Source organism: Pteropus alecto, unplaced genomic scaffold (genome assembly GCF_000325575.1).
Source record: "Pteropus alecto unplaced genomic scaffold, ASM32557v1 scaffold146, whole genome shotgun sequence".
NCBI classification, from domain to species: domain Eukaryota; kingdom Metazoa; phylum Chordata; class Mammalia; order Chiroptera; family Pteropodidae; genus Pteropus; species Pteropus alecto.
In genome coordinates, this window is record NW_006442107.1 from 13,838,523 (window position 1) to 13,866,502 (window position 27,980).

Sequence of the window (27,980 nt, forward strand, 5' to 3'; positions counted from 1 at the left end):
AATTTCTTTAAAGTCAAGCAAGAATGAAGATCCTTGTAAAGACTAGAGTCCTTCTATACTTTACATGTCCCCACCTTTTATAGTTGTCACAACCCACTTATGTTAATGGAAAGGCTACTGTACTAATTTTGAATCTTTTCCAAAATAGTCAATGAATTTTCAAAGCAGTGACTTTTTATACTCACATTTAAACTGGTTATAAAATATTCATGTACCATTTTATTAAATGACAAAATTCCAATAACAAGCGCAATTGGTATAAGGAGGTTTGGGAACAAACACACTGATCCTGTAAGTACCCAGTTCACCACCTCGAGCAGGAAGTCATGCGTGCTCTGGGAGAGAGTGGGCTGGACAGGCTGGAGTTGCTCAGTGTGCCATGGGGATAAGATATGGTTTTACGCGGATTACGTGGGATGACAGAAAACATTAATTAATGCAGTGAGTCAATAACAACGTAGTTAATTAGAAAAACTCCTATGCTGAATATTTAAGCACATATTGCAAAAGAATGAATTTTCTTAAAAGGAGTTAGTTAGCTCATTAGGATTTTGATCTAGCCCATTTTAGTGTAAATCTGCTTTCCACTGCCTTACTATTCTGGGGAAATACCAACTCATAATCCTATCCCAAATCTCTACGGTTATGAGCTATATATTTCAACCAGTATTGAACTTCAACAGTATTTAGCACAAATTATGTGCCTGAATTTGTTCTAGATCCAAGACTGGGAAGAGTTTATCCAAAACAGGTCACAGGCCTTTTCTTCAAGTAGACGTGATTTATACATATGAAATAACTGGGAAATTAAAAAAACTGATTAAATACAATCAAGTAACCATACATGTCATATGGTCACTCAGTGCTACAGATAGTTGAGAAGCAAATGGTCAACTCTGACTGAAGTTCCTACAGATCTTATTTTGTTTCCAGCAAGATTACAAACCCTCCTGACACCTTGACCCTCCAACCCCTGAGGTTTATGAGTCTGCTACACAACTATTCACTGGCCACAGAGTCAGACAAAGGTTGTCACTCAAGACACTTGCAGCCTCACCACACTTAACACCAAACTAAGTAAAATTTCCCTCTATGTCCGACTGCTCCCTCAGCCCCATCCCTGGGTCTCCAGCAGGGATGAAGGAAGGAGGAAGGACCAGAAATCATTCCTTCCATTCCACCCATGCACACCACACTCCAGGTGCAGATGGGACCTCAACAGGATGACTTATGCTCTCCTAATTAGAGACCTGAATTAAGACCACGATGTATATTAAGTAAAAGAAAAATTATTCAGATATGAAAAACTTCAATGCATAAAATAAAAATTTAGTTCCTTTTTTATTCTTATATTATATACCTGCCTCAATGTGGCCCAATGCCAGGAGGACACCAAGCCAGTTTTAGAAACGCCCCACATAGAGATTGTCAACTTAGCATAAATAATTGCTTTCATTGCCATTCAACCCAAGTGTATAGGTACGGAAACGAGTGGGTCCAGGAAAAATCAGTGGCTGCAGGAAGGGCCCCAGTGGGATGCCTGAGTGATGGCAGGCAAGCCATTCTGAATCGGCACTGACCTGAGATATCGCCTGACCAGAACCAGAGCTTCAGGCCCCACTTCCCCCCAGGGAGCTTTGAAGAGCTACCAGGAAGCACATGGAGGTCACTTCGACGGCTGGAGATTCACATTGGCACAGCCCCCAGAAGAACCTCATCCCTCCTAGCATTGCCAAAAAGAACCTCATCAGAAATCTGTCTTACCTCCAGCTCTATTCAGTAAACAAACAACAAAGGAAGTTAGGTAAAACAGGGCTTCAAAAACAATTGCTAGAAACTGCTTCAAAAACACTCTTAACGATCCAGTGGTAAGGGTTAACCTAAGTAGATAGCGTAATAGTGAGCACTATTCCCATGAGTGGCATTTCTCATCCTTATTTAATCACTGAGGGCAGATGGCAAGCACTCCGTGCAGATGTCACTCACCGATGCAGGCATGGACCCTCACAGACAGCTGTGTCCTTAAGATGATGCTGTGCTTCTTACCCCGCCTAATGGAGAGAAAACAGGAGACAAACATGCATGGGCATCAGAAGAGTCAGTGAGAAGATGCCTAGACACTGTTAATCAGCTTGAAGGTTCTGACACACCCACCTGAAAGAGGCTAGACAGAGACCTAAACAGAACCAGAATCTACCCTGAAATAATGTGACGTTACAGGGCTTTATGGAAAATAAAATAAAGTTTGATTCTGTTGGATTGACACTCGCATTTTATTGCCAAACCCAGTCAACCCATTCCATCTACAGAGTTTGCATGTGCTCATGCTTGACCATGTTGGGAAAATTTTTAAATCTGTGCCCATAAAGTGAAATCCCTGGAATGTAACAACACAAATCTGCTTGATCATTCCCATGGCTATTTTTACATTTTTCTGGATATAGGAGAAGGGCACACATAGTGGGGGGAATCAGAAAGAGCTGCTTTGCTATGTACATTGATCCAACACTGCAGGGCATTTATCTTTAACGGGAAGATGGAAGTCCGCCAAAGAACTTATAGGCTACTTGTTACTAGGAATACCAATTTACACCACACCTTGCCTCACTTCACTTTCTATTTACTACCTTTACTTCCTTCTCACTTCATTTCTTATGAGGAAGAAAAGAAGATGGCTTTCTCCCCAGTTCTGTTCCTACTAGGGCTCATCCCACTTTATGCAAAGAAGGACTAAAGCATAGAGCAGTTGACAGAGAAGATGATAAATGGGGAAAAAACATGAGTCCTGGTTACCTGGGGGTAATAAAGGCTTTGATATTTGGAGAAAGGGAGAAACCAGTAGACAAAGGTAAAATGTGCCAGCAACCAGCATGGCAGCAGGTAACCCGCTGGGCCTCTCAGTGGCCAGCCATCATTTTTCTGGCCACCCATCTCTGCCCATCAGGGCCTTATTTATAACAGAGCCTGGCAGTGCTTTCCTGCTTCCTGGAGGGGAAGAGAACATATATCTCACCAGGGCACACTGTTAACACTGTGATTATGAATTCATCGTAATCAGTGAAACAATTATATTTTTTATTCTTGAGACCAGATAAAAAGGGAAAGTATGGTTTGAAAATGGGATGTTTTGTGGGGTTTTTTTCTTTTAATGGAGAAAGGAAAACCAGATGCATAGTTCTACAAAAGCTTGCAGTAGCCTCCAGTTCGGCAGCTGCTTATAGGTAGAGAACCTGCATTCAGTTGCTTCAAATCCCGAGACCCTCCTTTTTGTTTCTTTGATTACTTTACATTGACTATGTGCAAAGCACTAGTCTTGAGTTTACAACAAATACACAACACTTGATCGATCTTCAGAAGACAAGTTTGAGATTCCTATAAACACAGACTTCTTCGAAGTTTTCTCTCTTACACACACACAATAAAATCTTCTCTGTCAACAATTCTGATATTAACACTCAATTCTTGTGATCATACTAGGCAGAAAGTTTCAGTTTCATTTAGGTGCACTGGACTCAAGTATTGAATGGCCTGTGTGAACTGCCAGGAAAGGAGTCCTGGGGTGGGGGGCAGCCACCCTCAGGTGCGTAGCCTCCCCCAGAGCTGGGAGCAGAAACTGCAGAACCTCTGGCAGTGGCCAGATTTTAACTATGAGAAGGAGCAAACCTGAAGTCCTCAACGCTGGATGGAGCATTGCCTGCAACTCCTGTTATCAGTGGTTATGAGTCAATAATAAATACCAAATGAATGGTAGGCAAAGTACATGCATTAGATGCCTGGAGTAGGGAAGCATGGGATGGCCAGGGAAAATATTTTTAGAATACCTCAAGTTCTGGAGATGTTCAAAGGGGCCCCTACTTTTATCTTCAAACAACGGCAAAGTTGCACTTCGAGGAAGTACTTAAGTTTTCCCACAGAATTCTCCAGTCCCATAGTGCGTGTGTAGGGCGGTCGTTCTGGGATTCCAGGCAACTGCACGAAAACTAGGCCAGTCCTTCCAAGGAGGCCATGGCAGACCCTCTATTCTGGAGGTGCCATTGTTTTCTGTGCTTATGCATTGAGAAACCAGGCAACTGCATTGGTTAAGCTAAACCCTAAGGGAATTTATGAGACCACAGAACAAAAAAGACCTTAAGAAGTTTTATCATGCATAATTCCTCTGCTTCAGTATTCTACCTCCGGCCTTCCCTACCCCTATACACAAAATCCTACGATGGGAGAAATCTTTGCAGAAGTTCTCCCTGTGGAGTTACCTGTGTGGAGTCGAGGGCTGTGGAAGCCTCTTGACTGGATGAGGCCCCAGATCCTAGAGGTTGTTGGCAAAGGAGGGAGGTGGCAAAGGTGGAGACAAGTGGTGGCGAGGGCAGCCAGGTCCATAGAAGGTGTCCTTCATCTCCAACCCTCTTCCTCCATCCCTGCTTCCTCCAAACTTTGATGTGGGTACCTTTGTTGTGCCCATTTTACAGACGAGGAAAGCAAAGCTTGTAGGAATGACGTAACCTACGTAAAGTCAGATGGCTGGGGGAGTGTCTGACTTCACAGTCACCAGCACCATCCTGCCCTTTGCAGTACAATTGCCTCACGATAGAATATTCTCCAGGGCTTACAAAGGAGACAAAGTGTCTCTGCTTTTTTAGAGACATTGTTTAACCTCGGTTCTAAAATCTAACAGAGGACACATAAAAAGTTAAGATGCAAATATCTAAGAAAATATTGGCAAACTAAATTATGAAAATAATACAACAGGACTAAATAAGGTTTATCCTAAGAATTCAAGAAGAATTACAGGAAGCTCAATGTTTTATTTATATATATCTAATATCAATGTACAGAAGACATCCATCATAAGGTCCCTTTAAATTTGATAACTTCCCTCCCTCCACCACTATATTTCCTAATTGGTTAATGCTGACATATTGGGAAAAGGTTGTTTTTATGTATTTCTTTTATATATGGCCATCTCACTGCTATTTTTGACTCTAAAAATCTTTTGGCTGATTTTGGCTTCCTTTAGGGAAATAATCATATCATCTGTTTTAAAATAATCATTTTATGCCCACGTTTGTAGTAAATATGCCCTTGTTTTCTATTTCATGCTAAAATTTCAGAGGAAAATTAAATAATCATGGGTATACTTTCCCCTGCTGCCAGTGTGATATTATGTCAGTTTGGGTTCAGAAAATAATAATCATAATAGTTGTTAACATTTACGGAATGCTTATCATGTGCCCGACAAAGTTCTAAGTGTTTTATACAGTTTTGATTTCTATAAACTGCCTATAACATAGGTAACATTATTGCCATTTTTAAAATGATGGAATTGAAGCCCAGAAAGGTTAAGCAACAAAGCTGAAGTCACATAGGTAGAAAGTGACAGAAATCAGACTCAACCCAGGTAGTCTGACCCAGAACCTATGCTATGCTCCTGTCACCTCCCCACAGTGCCTCCCAGACGGCTGTTCCTTCATTCATTCCCTCATTCTACACACTTTCGCTGGTGCCTAGTGTATGCTATATGAGGTGCACAAAGTACATTCTGCCTCAAAATAGCAACACAGAAATCCTGCCTGCCCTGCGGATATTGGACATCAATTCTTACCTGAATTTCCAGCCTGCTGGCCCACTCTATAGAGTTCAGATTTGCCGGTTCCCACAATGGAGTAAGCTGATTACTTGAAATATCTCTCTCTAGATAGACCAGATGGATTAAATAGATTAGATATATTAGACTAGATGGATAGACAGATATCTCATTGGTTCTATTTCTCTGGAGAATCCTAACACAAACTTTGGTATCTGCCTTCATGGAGCATCCATGTTCCAAAAATGAAATCAGTGAGAGGCTGTCAACGTGGATTCAGTGTAGGCACTTTAGTGATCCTTTTCCCCCTATTATTGACATACTTTAACAGTTTCATAGCTGCCACTTCTCCCAAATCCACCTGTTGGCAGTAGGGTGACTCAGAAGGGGGAAACAGTTTGCTTTGACCTGGGACTCCCCAGGGAGGCTCAGATTCCATCCCTATCAGCACAGCCACTGCTGGAGAAACATCACCGGCTTTGAACACTAGCCACAGCCAATCGGGTGTCCACATTCAAGGCCAGTGCTACCCGAGTGACAAGAGAACTATCTAAAATAGACACTCGATTCAAGGATACTCCAACCAAGGCATGCATGCCAGGGACATGGTGGTACTGCCACTGAAGAAACTTTCCAAAACGTCCTGGTTTCTCAGAATACTCAAGTTTCTCCAGCAATAATATCAATGGCCTTGGCGGGGAAGGAAATCTGGTTTAACCAAGTAAGTCTCACAGAAACCCGTGTGTTTCAGTTCTTTCTGTCTCACGAGAGAATATTTTTACAAGAATAACATATAAAGTCTGTTTGTGACTGTAAGAACAAATGCATACAATAATTTATTGAGTGGTACAGAGTTCAAAGCTCGATGGCTTTTTCTTACAACCAACAGCAGAATCAATGCCTGCAAATATTCCTCCACTCAAACTAGAACTAAACTATGATTTCAATCAAGAGTAGAAAACATATGCATCAGAAGCTAGAAGCCCCTGAACAGCTGCCTCAGGAATAATCTTCCTTCTAGTAAGCTTCTAGAGCTGTGAGACTCAGCCAGTGCTCTGCCTGAGGGATAAAGAGATGAAGAAGGATTTGAACCAGTCATCAGCAAGTGAAAAAATAGTACTAGCTAAGATTAATTTACTCAGAAGTTCCAAGTTCAAGAGAGCCAGTTGCCACTACATTCATCTCCAGATACATTCTAGTCTCCCCTAGTAAATATTAGAGACAAAAAGCACAGACTTTGAAGTCAGCTCTGTGATTTTAGATGAGTTACTTAGCCTCTCTGAGCTTTAGCTTCCTTGTCTGTAGTAGTACTATGCTTTTGGTGTCATATCTAAGAAACAAAGACTTATTCTTATCTTCTTCTAAGAGTTTGATAGTTTTAGACTTTCACCCTCAGGTGTCCCCTAATGAGAAAAAAGCTTTTGTTCAAACCATTCTCAACTCCCAGCTCCAGCGAATCCTACTGCCTCTCCTTCTCAGCCCCATTCTCTCCTTGACCTATCTCTGTCTGCCCACTTTATTATTTTTCTGCTTCCTCTCTCCCCAAGAACACCCTAAATCTCCTTCTTACTACCCCCCTGACCTTGCCTTGGTGCTCTCACAACTTGATTTCTCTGTGGCAATGGTGTTCTCAACTGCCTTTTCTTTGAAATTTTCTCTCTCTGTGCTGAGGCAGACACCACTGGTTACCTACTCGATACCCACTTTCCCATTTTGTCTTGTAAAGAGAACTCAGTTTTGTCTGGGGTGATAATGTACCCACAGAAAACAGAATTCTTTAGTCTCCTTAGCCCCAACAGGTGGCCATGTGAAAGTTGTAGGTGGAGATTCTGGACCAGCTCTTTAGAAGACACCAATCCTGTGGCACCAACATTTGATTTCACCCTTCCTGTATCAGGCAGGGACCTGTTACTGTATACCCGCAGTAACAGAGGTAGAGGGTTAACTGGACACAGGCCCGGAATCGTGGTGTGAACCTAAGTTCCAGCCAATGGCACATGAGTGAAAGCTATGGGCGCAAGGAATGGACATGCACTCCCTCTGTTCATTTCCTTCTTCCTGGTGGCTGGGAAGCCAATGAGAAAGGAAAAACCAAAACAACTCTCAACATAGACGGAATCCTCATTTTGAGGATAGTGTAGTTCTACAAGTCCCAAGAAGAATGCACACATATGAACTCTCACACAAGAAAGATATAAACTTCTATCTTCTTTAAACTGAAATATTTTGGAATCTCTTGGTTACCACAGAGAAGATGTACCCGAACCAATGCATGCCTCCTCGCCTTCATATGATGCTAGAGGGAGAGCAGTCATACTGTACCTATGACGAAGCATGGAAGATGAAAGCCACACCCTAAGGATGGCAGAGCAGAAAGATAAAATAAGCCTGGGTTCCTAAGAGTATCTTGTAATCATCCACTTTTTTAAGGTAAACTTTGTTTTTTAGAAAAGTTTTAGAGTTACAACTTCCTCCAAGGGCTCACCCCCAGTCTCTCTGGTCCTTGATGCTTCTCGCCAAGGTCCCGAGCCAGTATTTCTCACCTGGCCAACTCCTACTTTGCAAGTGGCTTGACCTAACCTCAGTCTATCATGTATAAACCTCTTCTTCCCACTCCAAATTGCCCCCGCTCCATAACCTCACCACTTCTTTAAGCCGTCCACCATCTGTACACTATCCATCTGATTTCATTGTCCATTTTATTTTCTCATTTCCCTCTACCCAACCAGTACCTCTTCAGAGTCACAGCTCCCTCTCCCTCTCCCACTGGAGCGAGCCCCAATTCAACCGCCTACCTTCGCCACCAGGGTCAGACCCTCTCCCCTCCACAGTGGGCCACACCTGCCCGCAGTCTCCCTGCTCAAAGTTCCATCCACTCAGCCCACCGTCCCCCTTACTTGAGGAGTTCCGTGACGGCTCTCTTTACAGGTCAGTTCTCTTCTGACTCCAAACCATGCTGTAAAGCCCCAGTGCCTACCTGGGCTCCCCCACTCCTACCTGCTGCCATCTTTGTCCCATTGTACAATCTGGAGTTTGAAAGTATTTAGGGTCTTTCAAATGCCACTGTCCACTCAGCACAAGAGTTTGTTCTCTCTTGTCTGACTCACTACAGCACTTGTAGGAACCATCTCCCTCCCGTAGTGGAATAACCCTATGGAGGCCTTAAATAGCCCAGGCCCACCTCTAAGGTCTGATTTCACTGGTCTGGGGCTGGCATGTGAGGGTAGTTTTCAAAGTTCCTCAGGGGGCTACAATATTCTCCTAGATTGAGAATCTATGCTGAAGGTTCCTGACCAAGCATCCAACAACCTGGAGAGCTTTTTAAAAGGTGAGATTCTCAGACCCATGCTGAACCTCCTAAAGCAGGTACCTAGAAACCAGAATTTTTAAACAGCTTTCTCCCAAGATATTCAGAGCCAGCTGGCCCAGCACTGGCTCAGAGCTGGTCTGCAGGAGACCCTGGGATCCCTGCTCAGCTCAGTACTGAATTCGCCCTGACAGCACCTTGTGTTTAAAAGGGCCAGTTTTCTCCCCAACCATGACCAGGGTTCAGGGCTTCGTGGTCTGTACCTTGAGCCTTGAATAGCACTGACAGGAGGCCCTTAGTACCTTCACTGACTTGCCAGAAGAGCCTCAGACAATACACCTGCACTGCCAGCTGAAGATAATCGCTTAAGAGGAAAAGACGGGGAAACTCTTCATTGCTTCCCACCCTCATCCCAACAAGATTCTCTCTTATAACTTGTCGGGGGAGGGGAGTTGTTTGGTTTGGTTTTTCAGGTTCCTTAGGTTTTTAGATTTAGATTCAAAATGTATTTTAGGTGATTTTCCATTCTACCAGGTCTAGATGCAGAGAAAACCAGACAAAGATGTGAATGGATGAGGTTAACTTTTGTTTCAGTGAGAAGGGAAAACCTTCTCCCCTCACACTTGACATTTTGGGATGTGAAGAACTTTTGGGGAATCTAATGAAAGACTGTTGAAACCCCTCTCCACCCCAAAAACCCTGCACACCCACAAACTGCAGAAACCTCAGGGGTTCATGGACTCACACATATGGATCCTTGGGGCTCATGAGCTGTAGGCTGAGAAGTTAGGTTTCTAAGAGTCCAACCAAAGCTTCCCGCAAACTTTTATCCCTCGAAGTATGTCCACTGCAAAGCAGGCCCTGTAGACGGGTTTCCTTACAGCTCTTCCCACCCCTGCCTGACCTCACATCCTTCGTTCTGTGCCTCAAGCCTCACACTGCCAGGCTCTGCCCCACCCACACTTCGCAGGATTTCATCTGACTTTCCCACCCACACGCAACCCTGTGGGATAGAAGCGGGGTGGGAGTGGAATGAGTATTTACCAGCCCTTGTGGCAGATGAGGAAACTGAGACAGAAGCAGCGTTGTCTTCAGGGCTGACCCTCTGGGGTCAAGCTGAGGAAAAGTAAGAGCCCTGAGTTACTCACAGGAGCACCTGGGGTTGCTTACACTATGTCCAACCACCGCCGTGGGCCGCCCGACATCGTAAAGTACCGTGTTTCTCAGGCCCTTAGCTCTGGCCATGGTCCCACCTATGGCCCTCTCCACCTCCCCTTCAGGGCTAACCTTGAAACCCTCCTTCTCTGTGACAGCTCCCTATGGACCTCAGCTGGCACTGGTTTACTTTTCAGAGGAAGTGGAGGTACAGAGCCAAAAAGGTGAGGGCCTCTGGCCCAGTTCTGCCCCATGGGCAAGGCTCCGGCCTTGATTTTCTTAGCTAAAAAAAAAGCTGATCTCAGAGGGCTTGACTTGCATAGACCACTCTAGTTCTAAAAAATTCAGTGATTTTCATTTCAGTGTATCGTCTTCTCAAATTCTGACTGTAATTATAGTAAGGGCTACTCGTTTTGAGTATGTATTATGTGCCGGAAGCTAGCTTAATGTTTTAGATACATAATCATATTTTACCTTACAACGACCCAAGGAGGCAGTATTATGATTATCTTATCCCCACTTACAAGGAAACTAAGGTTCAAAGAGGTGAAGTAACATCCCCATGGTCACACAGCCATGAGACTAACTGCAAAGCCCAGGTCCCTAACCACTAAGAAGCTACACTGCTCTCCATTATGCTCTCCTTGGATGCCAGAGACCCCGCTGGAATTCCAGCTGATTCAGGTAGTGAAATGGGATTGGCTAATATTGTCCTTATTTTATACATAAATTTTATAAACTATGAGAGGTAAAGTGGCTTGCCCAAGGTCACACGATGGCAGGGTCAGGAATAATAATCCAAAGGCTATGGGGTTTCTGTTTCTGCTGCTAATTTCCCAGGCCTTGAAAGGTAGTGAACAGACATGGCTCCATTGTGCTAGCCATTGCTTTGTCCTTCCGCTTTTGAAGGTCTTTTTCCTCCTCTCTGATTAGCTATAGCTTGAGTGATAATTCTAAACAAGGAGTGAGTTAATTTTTAGTCCTGGCATAAAAGAGTAGGGTAATGGACAAGAACAAAGAAACAAACTCCTCCAGCTAGGAAAATTTACTCAGAACACACTGCACGAAAAACACTACTATTCTCACATAGCTTGCCACATGCCTTCATTAGATGGTCAGAATATTTGCAGATATTTTGCTATAATTTACACAAAAAAATCAAGAGAAAAATGATATTTCATTTGACCTTTTCGTGCCTTACAAGCGCAATTCTTAACTAGGAAGAAATTACATTTTAACTTTCCATTCATGAGAGACACAGGTTCTCAAGCACACAGACTTTGACAAATGCCACAGTTCCAAGAGAGGAACTCAGAGGGATGCTCAGTGCAAGTGACACTGCTAATGTGCCCAGACACCTGCTATCTGTGTAGGAGGGCTCGGCCCGCAGGCTGCTTCCAGCAGCTCCCAGCAAACTGCCACTTGCTGCCAGCACTCAGTGGTGGTAAATGACCTGAGGATAACCAAAGTAATCTGGCCATGCCAGGACAGCACTGTCCTGGCATATCTTCTGCAGTCCGGCCAGGCACAGGGGCCTCCTCACAAGAGATCTGTAAAGGTGGCTTCTTCATGTTCTTCCAGACAAAGAGGAGTGTCATCCCAAGTGCATTCCAAAGGACAAGAGGTAGATCACTACAAAGGAAGACCATCTCAAAGACATAAACCCCACTCTGGAGTGAGTTTAGGGCACACCTGTCAAATATGCAGTTACCCAACAGCTTTTGGGCTACCTTCCCGTTTGCAATTGCCCATATTATAAGCCTTGCCTTCTCACAGTAATTCATTTCCCCAGCATCCCATGCTGTTAAGGTATAGAAATGTGGTCAAGGCTGCACCTGCCAGGTGGACCCATGGCCAGCAGATGATTCAGAAGGAAACAAAATAAGAAAGTAATCCCAGGATCTACTCCGGTGACCTTGCAGCAGAGTACCTGGCACTTCAGAAACGGCAGAGAAGGACCTTCCAATACAGTGCAAGCTGTAGTGTCAGAGCCAGATGGTGGCAGCAAATGTGTCTTCCCTGGAGCCACCTTGCAGTGTGGTTGGGTGCTATTTCAACTAGAGCCAGTGTTTTAGCCTGGGACTGAAGATGTCCTTGAATTAACCAATCTTATGTCACCAAAGGTACAAATGTGTATCCTGAGTAGGACCTTAAAGTGCCTTTGCCCAGATGCTCCTGGGATGGTGGAGGAGCACAGGCATATCTGGGAGATATTGTGAGTTTGGTTCCAGACACCACAATAAAGAGAATCTTGCAATAAACTGAGTTATAATCTTTTTGCTGGGGGAGGGCCTTACCTTCGATTTATAAAAAAGGCAAATATCTGTGAAGCACAATAAAGCAAGGCACGATAAAATGAGGTGTTCCTGTACAGACTTGGGAATTGGTCACACCTATGTTCAAATCTGGCTCCACCATCCACAGGCTCTGCCACCCTGTACATGTAATTCAACTTCTGACCCTCAGATGAAAAATGAAGATGAAAAATGAAGATGAAAAATGAAGATGAATAAATCCAACCACATGACTGGTAAGAGAATGAACTATTAAACGAACATACACTGAATAAGGTGCCTAGCACAGTGGTTGGCATAGCAGGTTCTCCATAAAGGTTCTTTTCTTGCCAACTCTTAACTTTTGATACTGTTGTCTAATATAAACACTTTTTTTCTAAGCCACAATCTCCAATCATTCGAGGTTCGATAAGAAAGAAAAAAAATCAAACAGGACATGGTCTTTAAGCATAACACCACAGTTGACATTCTTCAACTTGACAATGATCTATTCATAACATTCCTGAGATCTGTTGGATCAATGAGCCACAAAGTCATCCAGACTGTCATCCAGCCTGGATTCTGACATCTTATATAAAGGGATGTTGTTGTCAACACTTAGTAAAAACTATAGCGACGGAAATTCCCCAAGTTTAGCAGTCTAATAATATTAATTTTCAAAATTAGTATCGGAAATGATTATGAGTAGAATCCAATGTGACTTAATAATGATACCCCTCACATGTGTGCAGCCTATGGTAGTTTCAGGGTCTTTTTCCACACACATGCTGTTGATGCAGCCCTTGGAACCTCTCAGGAGACAGGAAGGGCACCCTCAGAGAACCTTATTGGTTCCTACCAAGGACCCTAGTTTCCTTGGTGATCATGGTCATGACATTCAGGAATCCATTCTAGGATCCTGCCATTCAACCGATCACCAACATTCACTACGTGTCTATAACATGTTGAGAAGATGCTAGGCACTTGTTATTCAGAGAGGTCCAGCTCTGACCTAATAGAGTTGTAGCAGCAGAGAAGAAGGACAATTAAGGGGGAAAGAACCATAAATTGCGACAGGTGATAAAGCAGGGGAATCCTGGAAGTCATCAGTAGACCACAGAGAAGGTAGGAAACACAATAACAAGGTTCCCATTTTTCCTCATTGTTTGAGCCATTCATGAAAAATCAGCATTCTCAGATAATATTAATCTGGCTGTAATATATTTTTAACTCAAGCAAGATAACATCAAAACAACTTATGGGGAGGTTCCTGATCACCGGATTAGGATAGCTGAGCATTATTTGGAAAGCAACAGGAGTTCCTGACGTTTTCTAAGGAGGAAGATGATAAAATAATAGATACACGTGGCCCTAGACAGATGAGGGGTAGAAAAGGAAGCAGGGGCTTTGGCAGAAGGCTGTTTCAGGGATATAATAAATGTAGGAATGGCTGATTGTAGGGGTATAGTCCTATAGAGATTTTACTTTCTGTACACATCTTCGATTTTTTTTATGTATATTGCTTTATTCAGATTCAGCAATCAGAAATATTAAGCCATTCTAGATGTAGGCTAAAAGTAACTTGATGTTAATTAACATAATCAATAATTATTTTTTCCACAGTAATGAGTTCAAAAGATGATACAGTATAAAATGATTTCTGTCATCTGCCAAGACAACTAAATATCCAGTAAGTTATCATTAAAAACAATGTTTAAAACAGTTGTCAATCCACTAAAATCTGGAAAATATTAATTTAATTATATTTGGCTTAAAAACGGAAACTTAGAACGTAAGTACCATATGCTTAATTAAACTATACCAGAAATTTTCCTACCGCTGAGTAGCCTTGTCAAGAAGAGTTACTCAAAATGCAAAAGGGTGTATAGTTATTGCTGGTGAGTCATTTGCATCTCCCTTCTTTTTGTCTGAATGTGAATGCAGAGAAGGTCAAAGCTACGGTGATTTCTCCAAAATACTTTCAGGCCTCAATGTACCCCCGTTTCTTGGAAGGTCAGGACCAGTCAGCAGGGACCACTGTGGCTCTTACCCAACGTCATCCTGGAAGCCTTCTAACTCATCCCGTTGCTCTGCCAGGGTGGCTTCCAAGTCCAGGTAGGTGCCATTGTGGGACAGCTGTAGCGTGCAGTCATCGAGCTGCAAGACAAAGAGCCTGTTAAGCCCAGCCTGCTCCTGAGACAGGGACTCAGTAAGGGGAAGTCATTTGGGTTTTTAATCAAGCATTATTCCAAAATTCAGACCATAACTAGAAGAGGTAGTATGTTCGTGTGAATAGATTGGGAAAATACTGAGTGGACAGATGAGACACTTATCAAGGGAGTGGCATCGACAGGGACCCAAGAGACATGGACAGGGGAGGGGAAGGAGTCCTTTGAGCACTGGTCCAGTGCCACTTTCCACTCTGAGGGGTCCAGGAGAAGCTGTGGCTACGGCGAGTGGAAACCAAGATTACAATGCCAAAATGACTGCAGATTAAGAGTCACAGACTTTAAAAGGCAAACTTGGTGGGGAAAATATGCTATTTCCTTTGATTCAGTGAGAAGCCTACTTACTCAGATCCTGTGGTAATCCTTGGCACATTATAATTAATAGTTGCTCAATATACATTTTTATAATTGAACTGAAAGAAATAGTCCCCATTTGAATGACAACATATCCAAATTACAACATACCACAGAGGACAATAGATCTCTTCATTACTAGTCTCATTTTCAAGAAATTTATTTAATGAATACTTATATGTTATTAATTATGTTCCATGCATAATTCTAAGCATTTTACATATGTTACTTCATTTGATTCTCATATGAACCCTATTAAGTTCTATTATTATCTCTATTTTACATAAGAAGAAACTGATGCACAGAGAGAGAATAAGTTATATGCCCAATGTCTCATGGGTAAATGATGGAGCTGGGATTTGGATTCCTGCAGTTTGATTCAAGATCATGCTCTTGACCACTGCTCTGCATCCTCTCTATGGCCTGAGACCTGCAAAGGGCTAGCAAACATTAATCTTGCAATACACAGCTTATGTCATCTGAGTGTTCTGGTGTGGCCAAGGCAATGCCACGTGTTTGTCCACCCCCTTCCCTTTTCCTCCTGGATGCACAGACCACTTATCCCAACCTTACAGTTGGGCTTTGGCCATGTAACTGAGTACCAACCAACAGAACCCAATAGGACAAAGCCTCCACCAGGGTTGGCCTTCACACCCCTGCCAACCGTCCACCTTTCTTCTCTTGCCTGCGGCCAGATGCAGAGGAGCCAGAGGAGGACCCAAAAGTTTAGAAACCAGCTGAGCTCCAGAGAGAAGGAGCACCTGTTCCTGAATCACTGCACGAAGGAGAGCACTTTGCTCCCCAGCCTCCACTGACCCACCATGGACAGTGACAAGAGCAAGACATTAGCCTTTGTGGGGCGGGCAGGGGCAATCATGAAGATTTTGAGATTATCTGTTACAGCAGCCAACATGACATCTAGAATAATCAATACACTTAAAACCTAGGAAAATGATTTTACCAAAGATTAAAATTAACACAATGAGGAAATCCAAATATATAACTTCATGCTTAATTTCTCAGGCTGTAGGAAGGCTCTTATTATTCATCTACCCGGTGAGTTAAGGCTCTTGTTCCAAAATGGCAGGAGACTAGGGGAAAGTGGAGGCAAATATGTGGCCACTTTAAAACATCTAGATAAATGCCTGTTAATCTTCCAACAGTAAGTGAGGTTTTGTTTGAAATCTCCCTTACTGTTGGAAGATTAACAGGCATTTATCTAGACAGAAAAGCTTTGCTTATTATCCTCAGTAAGAGAAATGGAGACTCATCTTGTCTAGAATCAGCATGTATGAGGCTGCTGATTCTTGCAGAGACCCCACAGTGCCATGTTTCTGGTCATCCTCAACAGAATTAAAGGAATGTGTTCTTTATTATTTGTAAGAAACACGTAGTTAAATCAGTGAATGGGGTTAATCCTATTTGATCCACTTGTTTTATTTCTCTAATAATAAACTGTTCCTCTAAAGGCATGCTGGTGAGCTTCAGCATTCTTGACTGGCATCTACAGATGGATCATCTGATCTGAGAAAGCATTTAAACCCAGGAATCAAATTGGCCAAACTCACAGTACTGTGGTGTCAGAGGTGCACCCACAATACCTCGTCAGAAGCAACAGACAAGAAGGATTTCCTGCAGAAGGCATCTCCTGGGCCAAGGGTCTCCTGAGGGCTAAAATCAGACTTTATCATTCTTAGGTAGAAAATTCCATTAGAAATTGGACCTGTTGACATGTACACTGGACCATGTGCAGAGCTGGAATCACTACAGCCCCGTCTAGCTTATAACTCCTATAGACCATGTTACCTAATATAGCTTATATGGTCTGTTCTGTTGATAATCAATTATGTTTAATCCCACATTAATCTACAGACTAGAAGATGGGGATAATGAAAGCCCTTAAAGCCATAACAATTTCTTGTGCCTCAGCCCCTGGAAACATATGAGCCCAGAGAAAGCAGCTTTTGGATCAAGTTTCTATTTCTCTTCGAGGGCATCTGAGTCGTTCTGACACTGTGATCCACACTCAGACCTGACGAGAGAACCAAGTAGGAGAGGACGTGCTGCTCTGCAGGGGAGAGAGGCAGAATGTGCACGTGTTTGTGGTATAAATACTCCCACCATGGCCGATTTCAAGCTAAGAATTGTAAAAAACCTCAAAAGCATATATAGCAGTATGATGTAATAAAACAATTAGAAAGTGACATTCTTTAAGTTATTATCTTTGTTTTTTTTAATTAAAAGGATAGTTGACATCCACTATTACGTTAGTCACAGGTGTACAACATAGTAATTCAACATTTATATACCATACAATGTGATAAGTCTAATAACCATACCATGATAAGTCTAATAACCATACAAAGTTATTATGATATTACTGACTATATTCCCTGAGCTGTGCATTACATCCCAGTGACTTATTTATTTTATAACTGAAAGTTTGTACCTTATTATCTTTGTTTTTAATATAATATTAATTGTACATTTCTGTCATTTAATTTTTATTGATGGCTATGTTGAACAACTGGCTCACATAATCCCTGGGAATTTATCAATCAGCCCTCTTGAGCCACCCAGGCGAGCTCTAGCACGCACTGCTTCTAGCCCTCCCGCGTCATTACTTTGAGGCACCAAAAGTGGAGCTAGCAGAGAGTGGAAGAAAGGCTGAGAGACCTTGTCCTGGGCTTTCAGCCCCCACCGCCCCACCAAGCCTTCTGCTCTTCTCCTTAATTAGGGCAGAGGTGGGGGTTACTAGTAGCCAGCAGATATAGCCCTGTCCTTACTGACAATCATGGCTATTTTGCACATCATTTCCACCACATACCTTCTGATTTTATTCCCAGCAGCCTGAGGTGAATATCTGGTTTTCCTCAGCTCTCACCCTGGCCCACCAAGTGTCTGTCTGAACATGGTCCTAGCCAGCCCCAACCACAACAGGAAGCCTCACAACCTCCCCAGGCTTCCAACACCAGAATCCCAAAACCTTAGCAGAACTGCCTGTTCTCAACATTCCTCTCCTCACATTCAAGGCATCATTAACTATTACCATTTCCATATTTCAATTTTAACAAAATTATTTGTCAGGCACAGGCCGGGCACCAAGGAACACATAAATGCTTCCTTCCCTCAAAGATCATTTTATTAAGTAAGTATGACACAAGAATAGAACACAGAGGAGAATAAAAAGCCATTGAGACCAACTGTCAAAATATATGGAAGTTCATCCTCAGTTGTATTCCTTCTCTATAATTAGCAGCCACAGCCTCCCAAGACCCAAGCATCCTCCATAAAACTGCCCCAGCCCCGCTTTCAGGAGAAAGGCTGCCATGACTTCCATAGCCTGTGTCACGACTTTGCTCTCCTTGCCTAATGGTTGGGCCATTTGTACGAGCGAGTCCTTCAACTAAAACAGAAAAGATGAACATGTGCCTTTAATCCCTTACGAAGTGTGTGTGGAGTCTTCACAGTAGGGCAACAGGAAGGGGACAAGGTCAGACACTGCTGCCCTTAGAGACACATGTGCATAAAGGAGGTCCCAACGACACGGGCTGCCTGTGAAGACACCAAACGAATCAACACACAGTGCCTGCTCCATTGCACAACACAAGCCCCACCTCATTGGTACCCTGGAGACACAGGAGATTAATATTTAAACCATCACATGAGCCGAGGAGTAAATAAAAGGCTTCTTTGCTGGAATTGAAACAGTAAAATCCCCCCGACGTTTTAGAGGGGTCAGCTTTAGGTATCATTTGTACAAAGCACTTGCTAGGTACACTAAACGAATTCTTCAATTTTGTCAGGGATACTTAAGTAACAGTTATAAAAGAACACAACAGTGTGAATAGGCAGTGAGTGGAGGTTCATTCCAATCTGGTCATGATAAAGATTCAGAGGGAAATATCCAGACTTTGCCTCCAGAGCGAAGGACTGAAGATACCTCCCTGCCAGACCAGCTCTTGACGGGAACCTCAATTCCTACTTACACAGAAGCAACCTGATCCCCTCCCTTGGCCTCTCATGTCAACTGTCTTCCCGAATGACTTAAGGGGCCTGGAATTTCCTGACTCCAACAATTTTCGTGTCAACCCTGATCCCCTGGCAGCAGGTCTCCTGCACTCCTTACTTGGCTCTAGGTCCAGTGGCCCGACACTGCCGGGCACTTCAGGACATAAGACAAAGCCAGAGCCATGTGGGAAGATAACGTTACAGACTATTATAAAAGTGCAGCATTAGGGCAGTGTAAGGGCAGTGACAGTCGCACTGCAGGAAGACTTCGGATCAGGTTGCAGACTATCAACCCAGGGCCAGGATTGGGGGGGTGTGGGCGGGGTACTCAGGAGGGAACCAGTCACAGATCCATAAGAAGGACCCTTCCAAATATCCTGGAATTTTGCGCCGCTCACTCCTCCCAAGTCAAAGCACACCATGAAAATGGGGCCCTCGATCTCTGGAAACATAAAGAGAGCCCTCCGCTCTTTGCAGACAGGTTGCACAAGGCCACTCTAGGGTTCTTCTGGCTGATCCTACAAAGAAGACACTGCATGCAAAAAGAAAGAGCAGACTCACCATCCTGGAAGGAAAAAAAAAAAAAAAACCCAAATATCTAAAACAAGGCTGATATCACCTCTCTCAATTTAAATATTCTTTTCTTTCTTTAACCCAGGGAAGTGACAGGTCACTGGGGTGGTTTAATCATTACCTGGCTTTGGCAGCAGGTCTACAGTCATCCTCGGTCTAGGCAATGAAATTTATGTGTAACCCTGAAAGAGGGTTTACGTAGAACCATTTTACATAGAACCATTCTATAAATATACACAAGGACTATCCTTTAAGCTAATTTTGGTAATAGTTCAGATGTGGGAAGATATATGCTCAGTTTGAAAAGAAAAAAAAATAACGAAAAGCTAAAATAAATGTCATTTGCTTATGTCATTTAACTGACTCCTCCTGTCCCTGAATCCACAGCCCTTGCGATGTCATTTTGCAGCTTCCTCCATCAAGAAGTGGATCTTTCTCTACTCCAGGAATCTGGGTTGGCCTGTGCCATGCTTTGGCCAACGAGGTAGCAAATGTGACAGAGCAGAGACTTGAAAGATACTTGCTCCCTGGGGCTGTCATCTCTTGCTGCTCTTGGAATTCTGCCACCACATGAAGAAGCCCGGGTTAGCCAGCCTCCAGGATGCCTGATGGTTCCTGCTGCCCCCACTGACAGCCTGCCAACTGCCACACACTGAGTGAGGCCAATCTAGACCATCAAGCCTCCAGGTGACTCACCAGCTGATGACAGACACAGGAGAGAGCCCAGCAGAGATGGATCAAACTGGCCCAAACTAGAAAAACTGCCCAGTAGACCACTTGTGAGCAACACTCTATGGTAGTTGCTTTAAGTCAATCTCCTCTTCCCATGAGGAAAGACCCACAGCAGACAGGCAACCAGCCAGCATTGCAATTTCATACTTGAAATGCTCGGTGCCTGGGTCAGTAGTGGGTGAGAGGCTCATCCCACCAAGGTGCCCTCTGAATATGCCATGACACTGCCAACTCAAGGCAAGAAGGCCACCACCATGCCCAGCCCTCAAATACCACAGAGCATACATGCTTGGCACTGCCCCTGCCCCTCCCGGAGCCCAAGCCCAGCTGTGGACTGAGGACAGCAGCAGTTGCTGGAGGAAAGACCTGGAACATGGGAAGAGAGGAGCAGTCGGCAGAGAACCCCTCCTGGGGAGGTGAGGAGAGGTGAGTTGTGGCTCCAAGCCCCTAGGGTGCGTTTCATCATCTCATCACACTTCACTTACAACATGCGCATCCAAAGATAAAAGTATGAAGACTTTCAAGACAACAGCGGCAAGCGCAGGGCCCTTCTGACTGCACTGGTCACACACCCATGAAGCCAGCCCTGCCCAGGCTCAGAAATGAAGCCTCATTTCTGACTCCTGGGCCTCATGTCTCTCCAGGGCGGGGTTTACTGCGAGCCCCCTGAGCACCCCACTTCAGGCTCATCCCAGCTCTGAGAGCTGGACAACATCGGTCAGCATATGTTGGCGGGTCAATTCTAAGAGAGAGACATCCCATTTCCCCTCAAATGGTGCTTCTGTTGCTAGGCGTCACGAAGCCCATGGCTTCCTTCAACGCTGTGGCTCCGTCTAAAGGCAGCAGAGAGAAGAAACTGAACTTAGATGACAAGCAAAAGAAGTTAGGAAAGAGGGCTTTCCAGCAAGCAGTGCCACAAGCTCCTTTCAATTCTAAACAATACCTACAAAAAACCTTGGCTCGGCCATTCAAGCTTTTGTGGGCTATGGTGCCTCCAGGCCCATAACAACCACCTCAAAGGGGCGAGGTGGAGAGCACACGCCATGGCTTCCCTCTGCCCCTTCCTAAAGTGGGTAGTGAGGACACGGAATTCATTTCATTATCCTTCAAACTACACCCTTCATTTGTGTATACAGTACATTTCACAATAAAAAATTATTTATTTCATATAAAGAGGTAATTTCACGTATTTTAAAAATACAAGTTAACACTTGGTTGGCTTTCTTAAGAAAAAGACCAAATGAAACTAATTTACATGACATCAGAAGAAAACAGGTCCTGTTGGCTAACCCCAACAAATTGTATTAAAAATTTTAAATCCCCGTGCGCCCATTTAGCCTCTTTGGAACAACATATACATCACAGGCACTTTAAGAAATGTATTAAAGTGAAGTACAAGGATATTTATTTTTGAGGATCCAGCATATGTGGGTTATGAAATAATATGAATGTATTTAGTCTAAAAGCAGTTGTATTTTACTTTCTCAGAAAACTTTAATAAGTTATATTATTTGTGGCCGCCAACCTCAGTGAGAGAAGCGATATCCTGAGGTTGATTTAGGCAGTTTCCAAATCAAGCCCCAGGTTTCTATTTAAGTCGACAAAATTGCACAGCTCACCACACAAAGGCAGAGGCCTCTGCCAAATTCTACAAGACAAAGACCAGGTTTCTCCATTAAGCACTTAAACCGAGGGGGTGTGATAATCTGGTAAATATTTGAATTCTTCAAAAGAACTTTTTATCATTAAATAAATAACCAAAATGCATTAAACTTCTCTCTATATTTACATATGTTTACAGGTACCTTTTCCCATTTTATTTCACTTTAGTCAAGTTAAAAAATAGTGTCAGCACTAAGATTCAGGATTATTATTGACTCATTATCATTCATTCATTCACTCATTCAAATTACTAATTTTCTGTGCTCTTTCTCTGGGCCAGGCACTGTGCCATGTCCTAGAAGCCACCCATGAGTATGGCAGGCCAGGTCCCAGGGCATGCAGGGCTGTGGATAGGACAGATCACCAAACAGCTGGTGGTGTTCAGGGAAGTGAGGAGAACAACGAGTTAGTCACCTTTATTGTTCCTGCTCCTGTTTTCACTGGGGCAGGAGTGCAGAGAGTGGGGAGCTGATGTGTGATGGATGCAAAAGCTCTGACACAGGAATTTGAGTCGTTGAGGCACTGAAAGAAGGCCAAGGGCTCCAAAGAGGGAGCCCTCTGATCCTGTAGATTTTAGACTAGATCCTAGGGCAACAAGAAGCTGTGAAATGGTTATAAACAGATGCATGCAGGACCAGCTTTGCAGTGTGGGGATGAGAGGGGGGAGACAAATAAAGAGGCCACTGCTGAAATTGCGGATGATTTGACTGTGGCTTGGACAATCATGGAAGCAGTGGAAATAGAGATGGCAGGGCAGCGATAAGAAAGAGAAGGAAGAGAGAAAGGAAAAGTCAAAACAACATGGTGAATGGTCAAATGTGGAGGTGCCCAACAGAGAGGGCAAACTCTTGAGTTTCTTATTTGAGCACATTAATAAACAGTGGCACATTTTATAAGCATGGGAAGCATTGGACAAAAAGCTGTTGGGGGCAGAAAGATAGGGTAAAAGTGGAATTTTGGGTTTTTACATGTTATATCTAAAGCAAGTGGAGGCATTAAGTAGAGAAATAGATTTTAAAGTTTGGGCATAAATAAAAACACAGCAGTTGAAATCCCCCAAGTGCACTGGCATGCCTGAAGACAGCAGTAGCTAACGTTTTGTGTCTCAAGGATCTGTACTGGTATCCCTTTTTTAATTCCCATTGTTTTCTCTAACAGTTTAGGGAGGTCCTTTATTCATTTATTCTTTGCAAAGAACCAACTTTTGATTACATTGCCTTTCTGCTATTTTAAGTTTGTTTTCCATCTCATTAATTTCTGTACCTACTTTTGTTATTTCCTACCTTCTACATTCTTTGTGTTTAATATGCTGGGTTTTTCTAACATCTAAAAATCTTAAGAATTTAAGTCTTTCCTCTTTTCAATTAAGATTATTACTCCTCTAAGTAATATTTAGCTATAACCTCCAAGATCTGATAGGGCCATATTTTCATTATCTTCAGTCTAAAATATTTTCTAGATTTCACTGAAATTGCTCCTTTGACCCATGGGTTATTTAAAAATATATAACATAATTTCCAAATATTTGGGAATTTTCTAGTATCTTCTTTATTGCTGATTTCTAGCTTAATTTCGCTATGGCCAGGAAATAAATTCTGTATGATTACAGTTCTCTGAAATTTCTTGAACCTTATTCCATGGCCCAGTAGAAAGAATATGTACTCCACAGCTGCAGGGTTTGTAAAATGGGATTCTCATATCTTTTCTGTTTTTACTGCTTTTAATCTGCTTGTTATACAGAGAGATGTATTAATCTCCTGCTATACCTGTGATTTTTCAATTTTTCCTTTTAATTCTGTAAATGTTCTATCTATCTATCTATCTATCTATCTATTTATTTACTTATTTATATTTCCTAGTGGATTGACTTAGCACTAAGAGATTTCCTCCTGACCTCTGAATTGTTTCTTATCTTGAAGATTTTGTCATCTGTTACTAGTACAGCCATACTACTTTCTTTTGGTTAGTGCTGTATGTTTTATCTTCTAGTCTTTTACTGACAACATTTAGTGTCCATATATTTAAGATGTGTATCTTGTAAGTAGAATATAGTTTTTAATCCAATCTGACAAACTAGTTTTTAATAAACGTATTTAATTAAAGTCCGTTAATCTAAAGTAATTCCTGATGTTTTGGTTCAAATCTACATGTTTAGTATTTGATCTATATGTTCTAGTTTCCTTTTTCCTCCTTTCTTGCCATCTTTTGATTTAATCTAACATTCTTTATTTTTCCACATTTCTTTTCTGTTATTCTATTTATTCCTAGTTACATATTCTTCATTAATTCTTTTAGTAAATTATCCTACAATTAATCACATAGCTACTTGACTGAGCAGAACCTACTATAAATGAGTATCACATCCTAGATAATTTGAGGGTACTAGACCACTTAAATGGGTTTGTATTTTTTCAGATATTGAGAAATACATTTTGAACCACATGACAGTATTGTTTGGAGCAGTCAATACTCATTTAAATTTACTCATATATTCACCTTGTCTCTTGCATATCATTCCTTCTTGCATTTCTGTGCTTCTATCTGTGATCATTTCCTTCAGCCTCATGAGAGTCTGCTAGCAACAAATTCCCTCAGTTCCTATTTTCTAGAAACATCTTTATTTCACCTTCACTTTTTCGGTAACAGCTTTATTGAGATATAATTCACATACCATCTAGTTCACCATTTAGAACAGCTTGTGCATCCATTACCACAATCAATTTTAGAACATTTCCATCACCTCAAAAAGAAACCACAAATCTATTAGCAGTAACTCCTCATTCCTTCAAACACACCACCCTTTGCTTCCAGAAACCACTAATCTACTTTCTGTCTCTACAGATTTGCCTACTCTAGACATTTCATATAAATGGAATCACACAATATATGGTCTTTTGTGACTGGCTTTTTTTATTTAGTATAAAGTTTTTAAGGTTCATTCATGCTATAACATTTACTTCATTCCCATATTGCCAAATAATATTCCATTGTATGGACATACCACATTTGATTTATCCATTCATCACTTGATGGACATTTGGGTGTTTCTACTTTCCAGCTATTATGAATAATATTACTATGAACATTTGTGTGCAAGTTTTGTATAGACATATATTTTCATTTCTCTTGGGTATATGTACCCAGGAGTAGAACAGCTGGGTCACACGACACCTCTACGTTTAACATTTTAAGAAACTGCCAGACTGTTTTCCAAAGCGGCTACACCATTTTACATTCTACCCATGATTCATGGAAGTTCCAATTTCTCCATCTCTCTGCCATGCTTATTTTTTGTTTTGTTTTTATTATAACTATCCTCACAAACGTGAAGGGGCATCTTGTGATTTTGATTTGCATTTTTCTGATGGCTAATGATTGAGAGCACTTTTTCATGTATTTATTGGTCAGTTGCATATCTTCTATGGAGGAATAGCTATTTAAACCTTTGCCCATTTTTAATTGGGTTATTTGTCTTTTTGTTGTTGAGTTGGAAGAGTCCCTTACATATACTGGATACAAGTACTTTATCAGATATATGATCTGCAAAAATATTCTCCCAATCTATGGGTTGTCTTTTCATTTTCTCAGTGGTGTCCTTTGGAGCACAAAAGTTCTTAATTTTAATAAAGTACAATTTACCTATTTTTTCTTTTGTTCATTTTGCTTTTGGTGTTATATCACCTCCGCTTTGAAGGATATATTTGCAGAATAGGGAATTCTAGATTATCAGTTTTCTTGGAGTAGTCACAAACTGTTACTCCACTATCTTCCAGCTTATATCATTTCAGTTGAAACATTAGCTGCCAGCCTTATTGTTGTTCTTTTGAAAATAATTTATTTTTCACAGGATGCATTTAAAATTTTGTCATGAATTTCCATCAGTTGCACTATAAATTTCTTATGTGTGGTTTCCCTTGCATTTATCTTGCCTGAGATTTATAGCACTTCTTGAACTTGTGGGTGATGTCATTTGTTGGTTTTGGAAAATCTTGACCATTATCCCTTCAAATATTTCTTCTGCCCCCTTTTCTTTCTTTTCCCATTCTTGGACTCCAATAATGTATTTTAAATCCATGTCCCATATGCCTATTATTCTCTTTTCTGCATTTTCCATGTTTTGTTCTCCATAAATTGGTCTTAGTATCTTCTCCTGACCTATATTCCAGATCATTAATTTTCTCTTCATCTATATCTAATCTTCAGTCGAACCCATCTATTTCATTCTTAACTTTTGTATTTTTCATTTTTACAATTTCCATTTGCTTCTTTAGATTATATAGTCCTATTTTTGTTTGGTTAAGATTCTCCATCTTAACTATTTTCTTGAATGTATTTATCATAATTATTTTAAGGATCATATCTGATAACTCTGGATATACCAAGTACTTCTGAATATATTCATTGTTTATGAAAAAGTTTCAAGGCTCTGGGTGATATCTTCCTCCAAAGAGGATTTTCCTTAGCTTCTGGCAAGCTGTAGGAGTAGAGCACCTTAATCTAAATATGGATTGAGCTCACTCAAAACTGAGTTTCAGTCTTTGCAAACTGTTCTCAGTTAACCCTTGCTTCTAGAGTGTAATCTTTAGGAGTCCCAACTAAATGCATATCATTTGTTGGTTTTGGAAAATCTTGGCTATGATTAAAATCCATCTACTTTGGTGAGCTTTGATCTCTGTTTTTTCTCCCCAGCACTGTGAAACTCCTAATAGCTTTGCTTAACTTCTCAGCCTCCTCACAGTCACTTTCTGCTCGCCTTTGTAGTCCCTGCTCCTACCACTGATGACTGGTAAATGCATCAAAGTGAAAAGCAACTTCGAATGTCAGACCCATTGAGTCTGACCTCAATGAGTCTCTCTTCTCTCAGGACCTTGGCCTCCCAAGTCCTGGTTGCCTTGGGAGCTCTCTGGTGACTTAAAATAAACATGTGTTTTTTGGATCTTTGTCTACTTTATCTGGTTGTTCTGGGTAGGAGTATTAGTCTGCTACAAGCTAGTTCATTATAACCAGAAGCAAAAGCCGAAACATCTTTCCACAGCTAAAAAACATTTACTAAAAAACATTCACTTGACATGAATTAATATAAATTACTTAATCCTCATACAAGCTATGAGAAAGGTATTATTATTATTATTCTCAGTTTATAATCAATGCTAAGCTGTGGAGCACAAACTCACAGAAAACTAACTTAACCAATCAGCTTGTCCAAAATCACCATGAATAAGACCAACTGCACCAAAACAGCCTGGCTTCTGACACTGTTTCTTAACTAGAGAAGAATAAAGAATGAGGAGGAAAGAAGGGCACAGACATAAGCCTTCTGCAATTCCAACACTGAGAGACTGAGCCAAAGAAAAAGAGACTGAAGAGGAGCTGCTAGAAGGACCAGAGGAGAATCAGCAGGCTATTCTCTAAAGTCGAGGGAGGAGAGTGTTTCAAGTAGAAGGTGATCAACTGAGGCACAGACTGTAACAACTTTTATTTAAAAATAACTAGGTCTAGTGTTGTCAGCTCCTCATCCCTTCAAACAATAAAAATTAAAATTTTGCTAGACATCAACACATCCTGCCCTTCTGCAAACATTCACTGAGCACATGCTGTGTCCCAAGCATCTCCCGCTTACTGGGCCTGCCAAGGTGAGGCAGTGCAAAATATTCCTAAACAGCTAAACCACATAGCCAAATTTATGTGGTCAAAATGGAACACTTAATTACAAAAATCATGCAAATATGATAGTCCTGATTCTCTTTAAAATCTTCAAAATTCTTAAATAAAATTGACAAGGGACTGCAAATTGGCACAGCCACCATAGAAAACAGTATGGAGGCTCCTCAAAAAACTAAGAATTGATCTGCCATATAATCCAGCAATCACTCAAAGACTTGAAAACATATATCCAAAAAGATATTTGCATGCTGATGTTCATAGCAGCATTATTCACAGTGGCCAGGACATAGAAGCTACCGAAGTGTCCTATGATAGATGATTGGCTAAAGCAGCTGTGGTACATATATACAATGGAATATTAGCCATAAGAAGAGATGAAATACTGCCATTTGCAACAACCTGGATGGACCTCGAGATAATCATGCTAAGTAAAATAAGCCAGA

General features: G+C 41.9%; 1 protein-coding gene across 1 annotated transcript in view; it reads right to left on the reverse strand.

The window, feature by feature from the left end:
- Positions 1 to 27,980, reverse strand: part of FHOD3 (formin homology 2 domain containing 3) — a 421,374-nt gene that overhangs the window by 351,042 nt on the left and 42,352 nt on the right. The window contains 2 exon segments of the mRNA XM_025038715.1: positions 1,987 to 2,051; positions 14,364 to 14,470. Of these exon segments, the coding sequence (XP_024894483.1) occupies positions 1,987 to 2,051; positions 14,364 to 14,470 (172 nt within the window).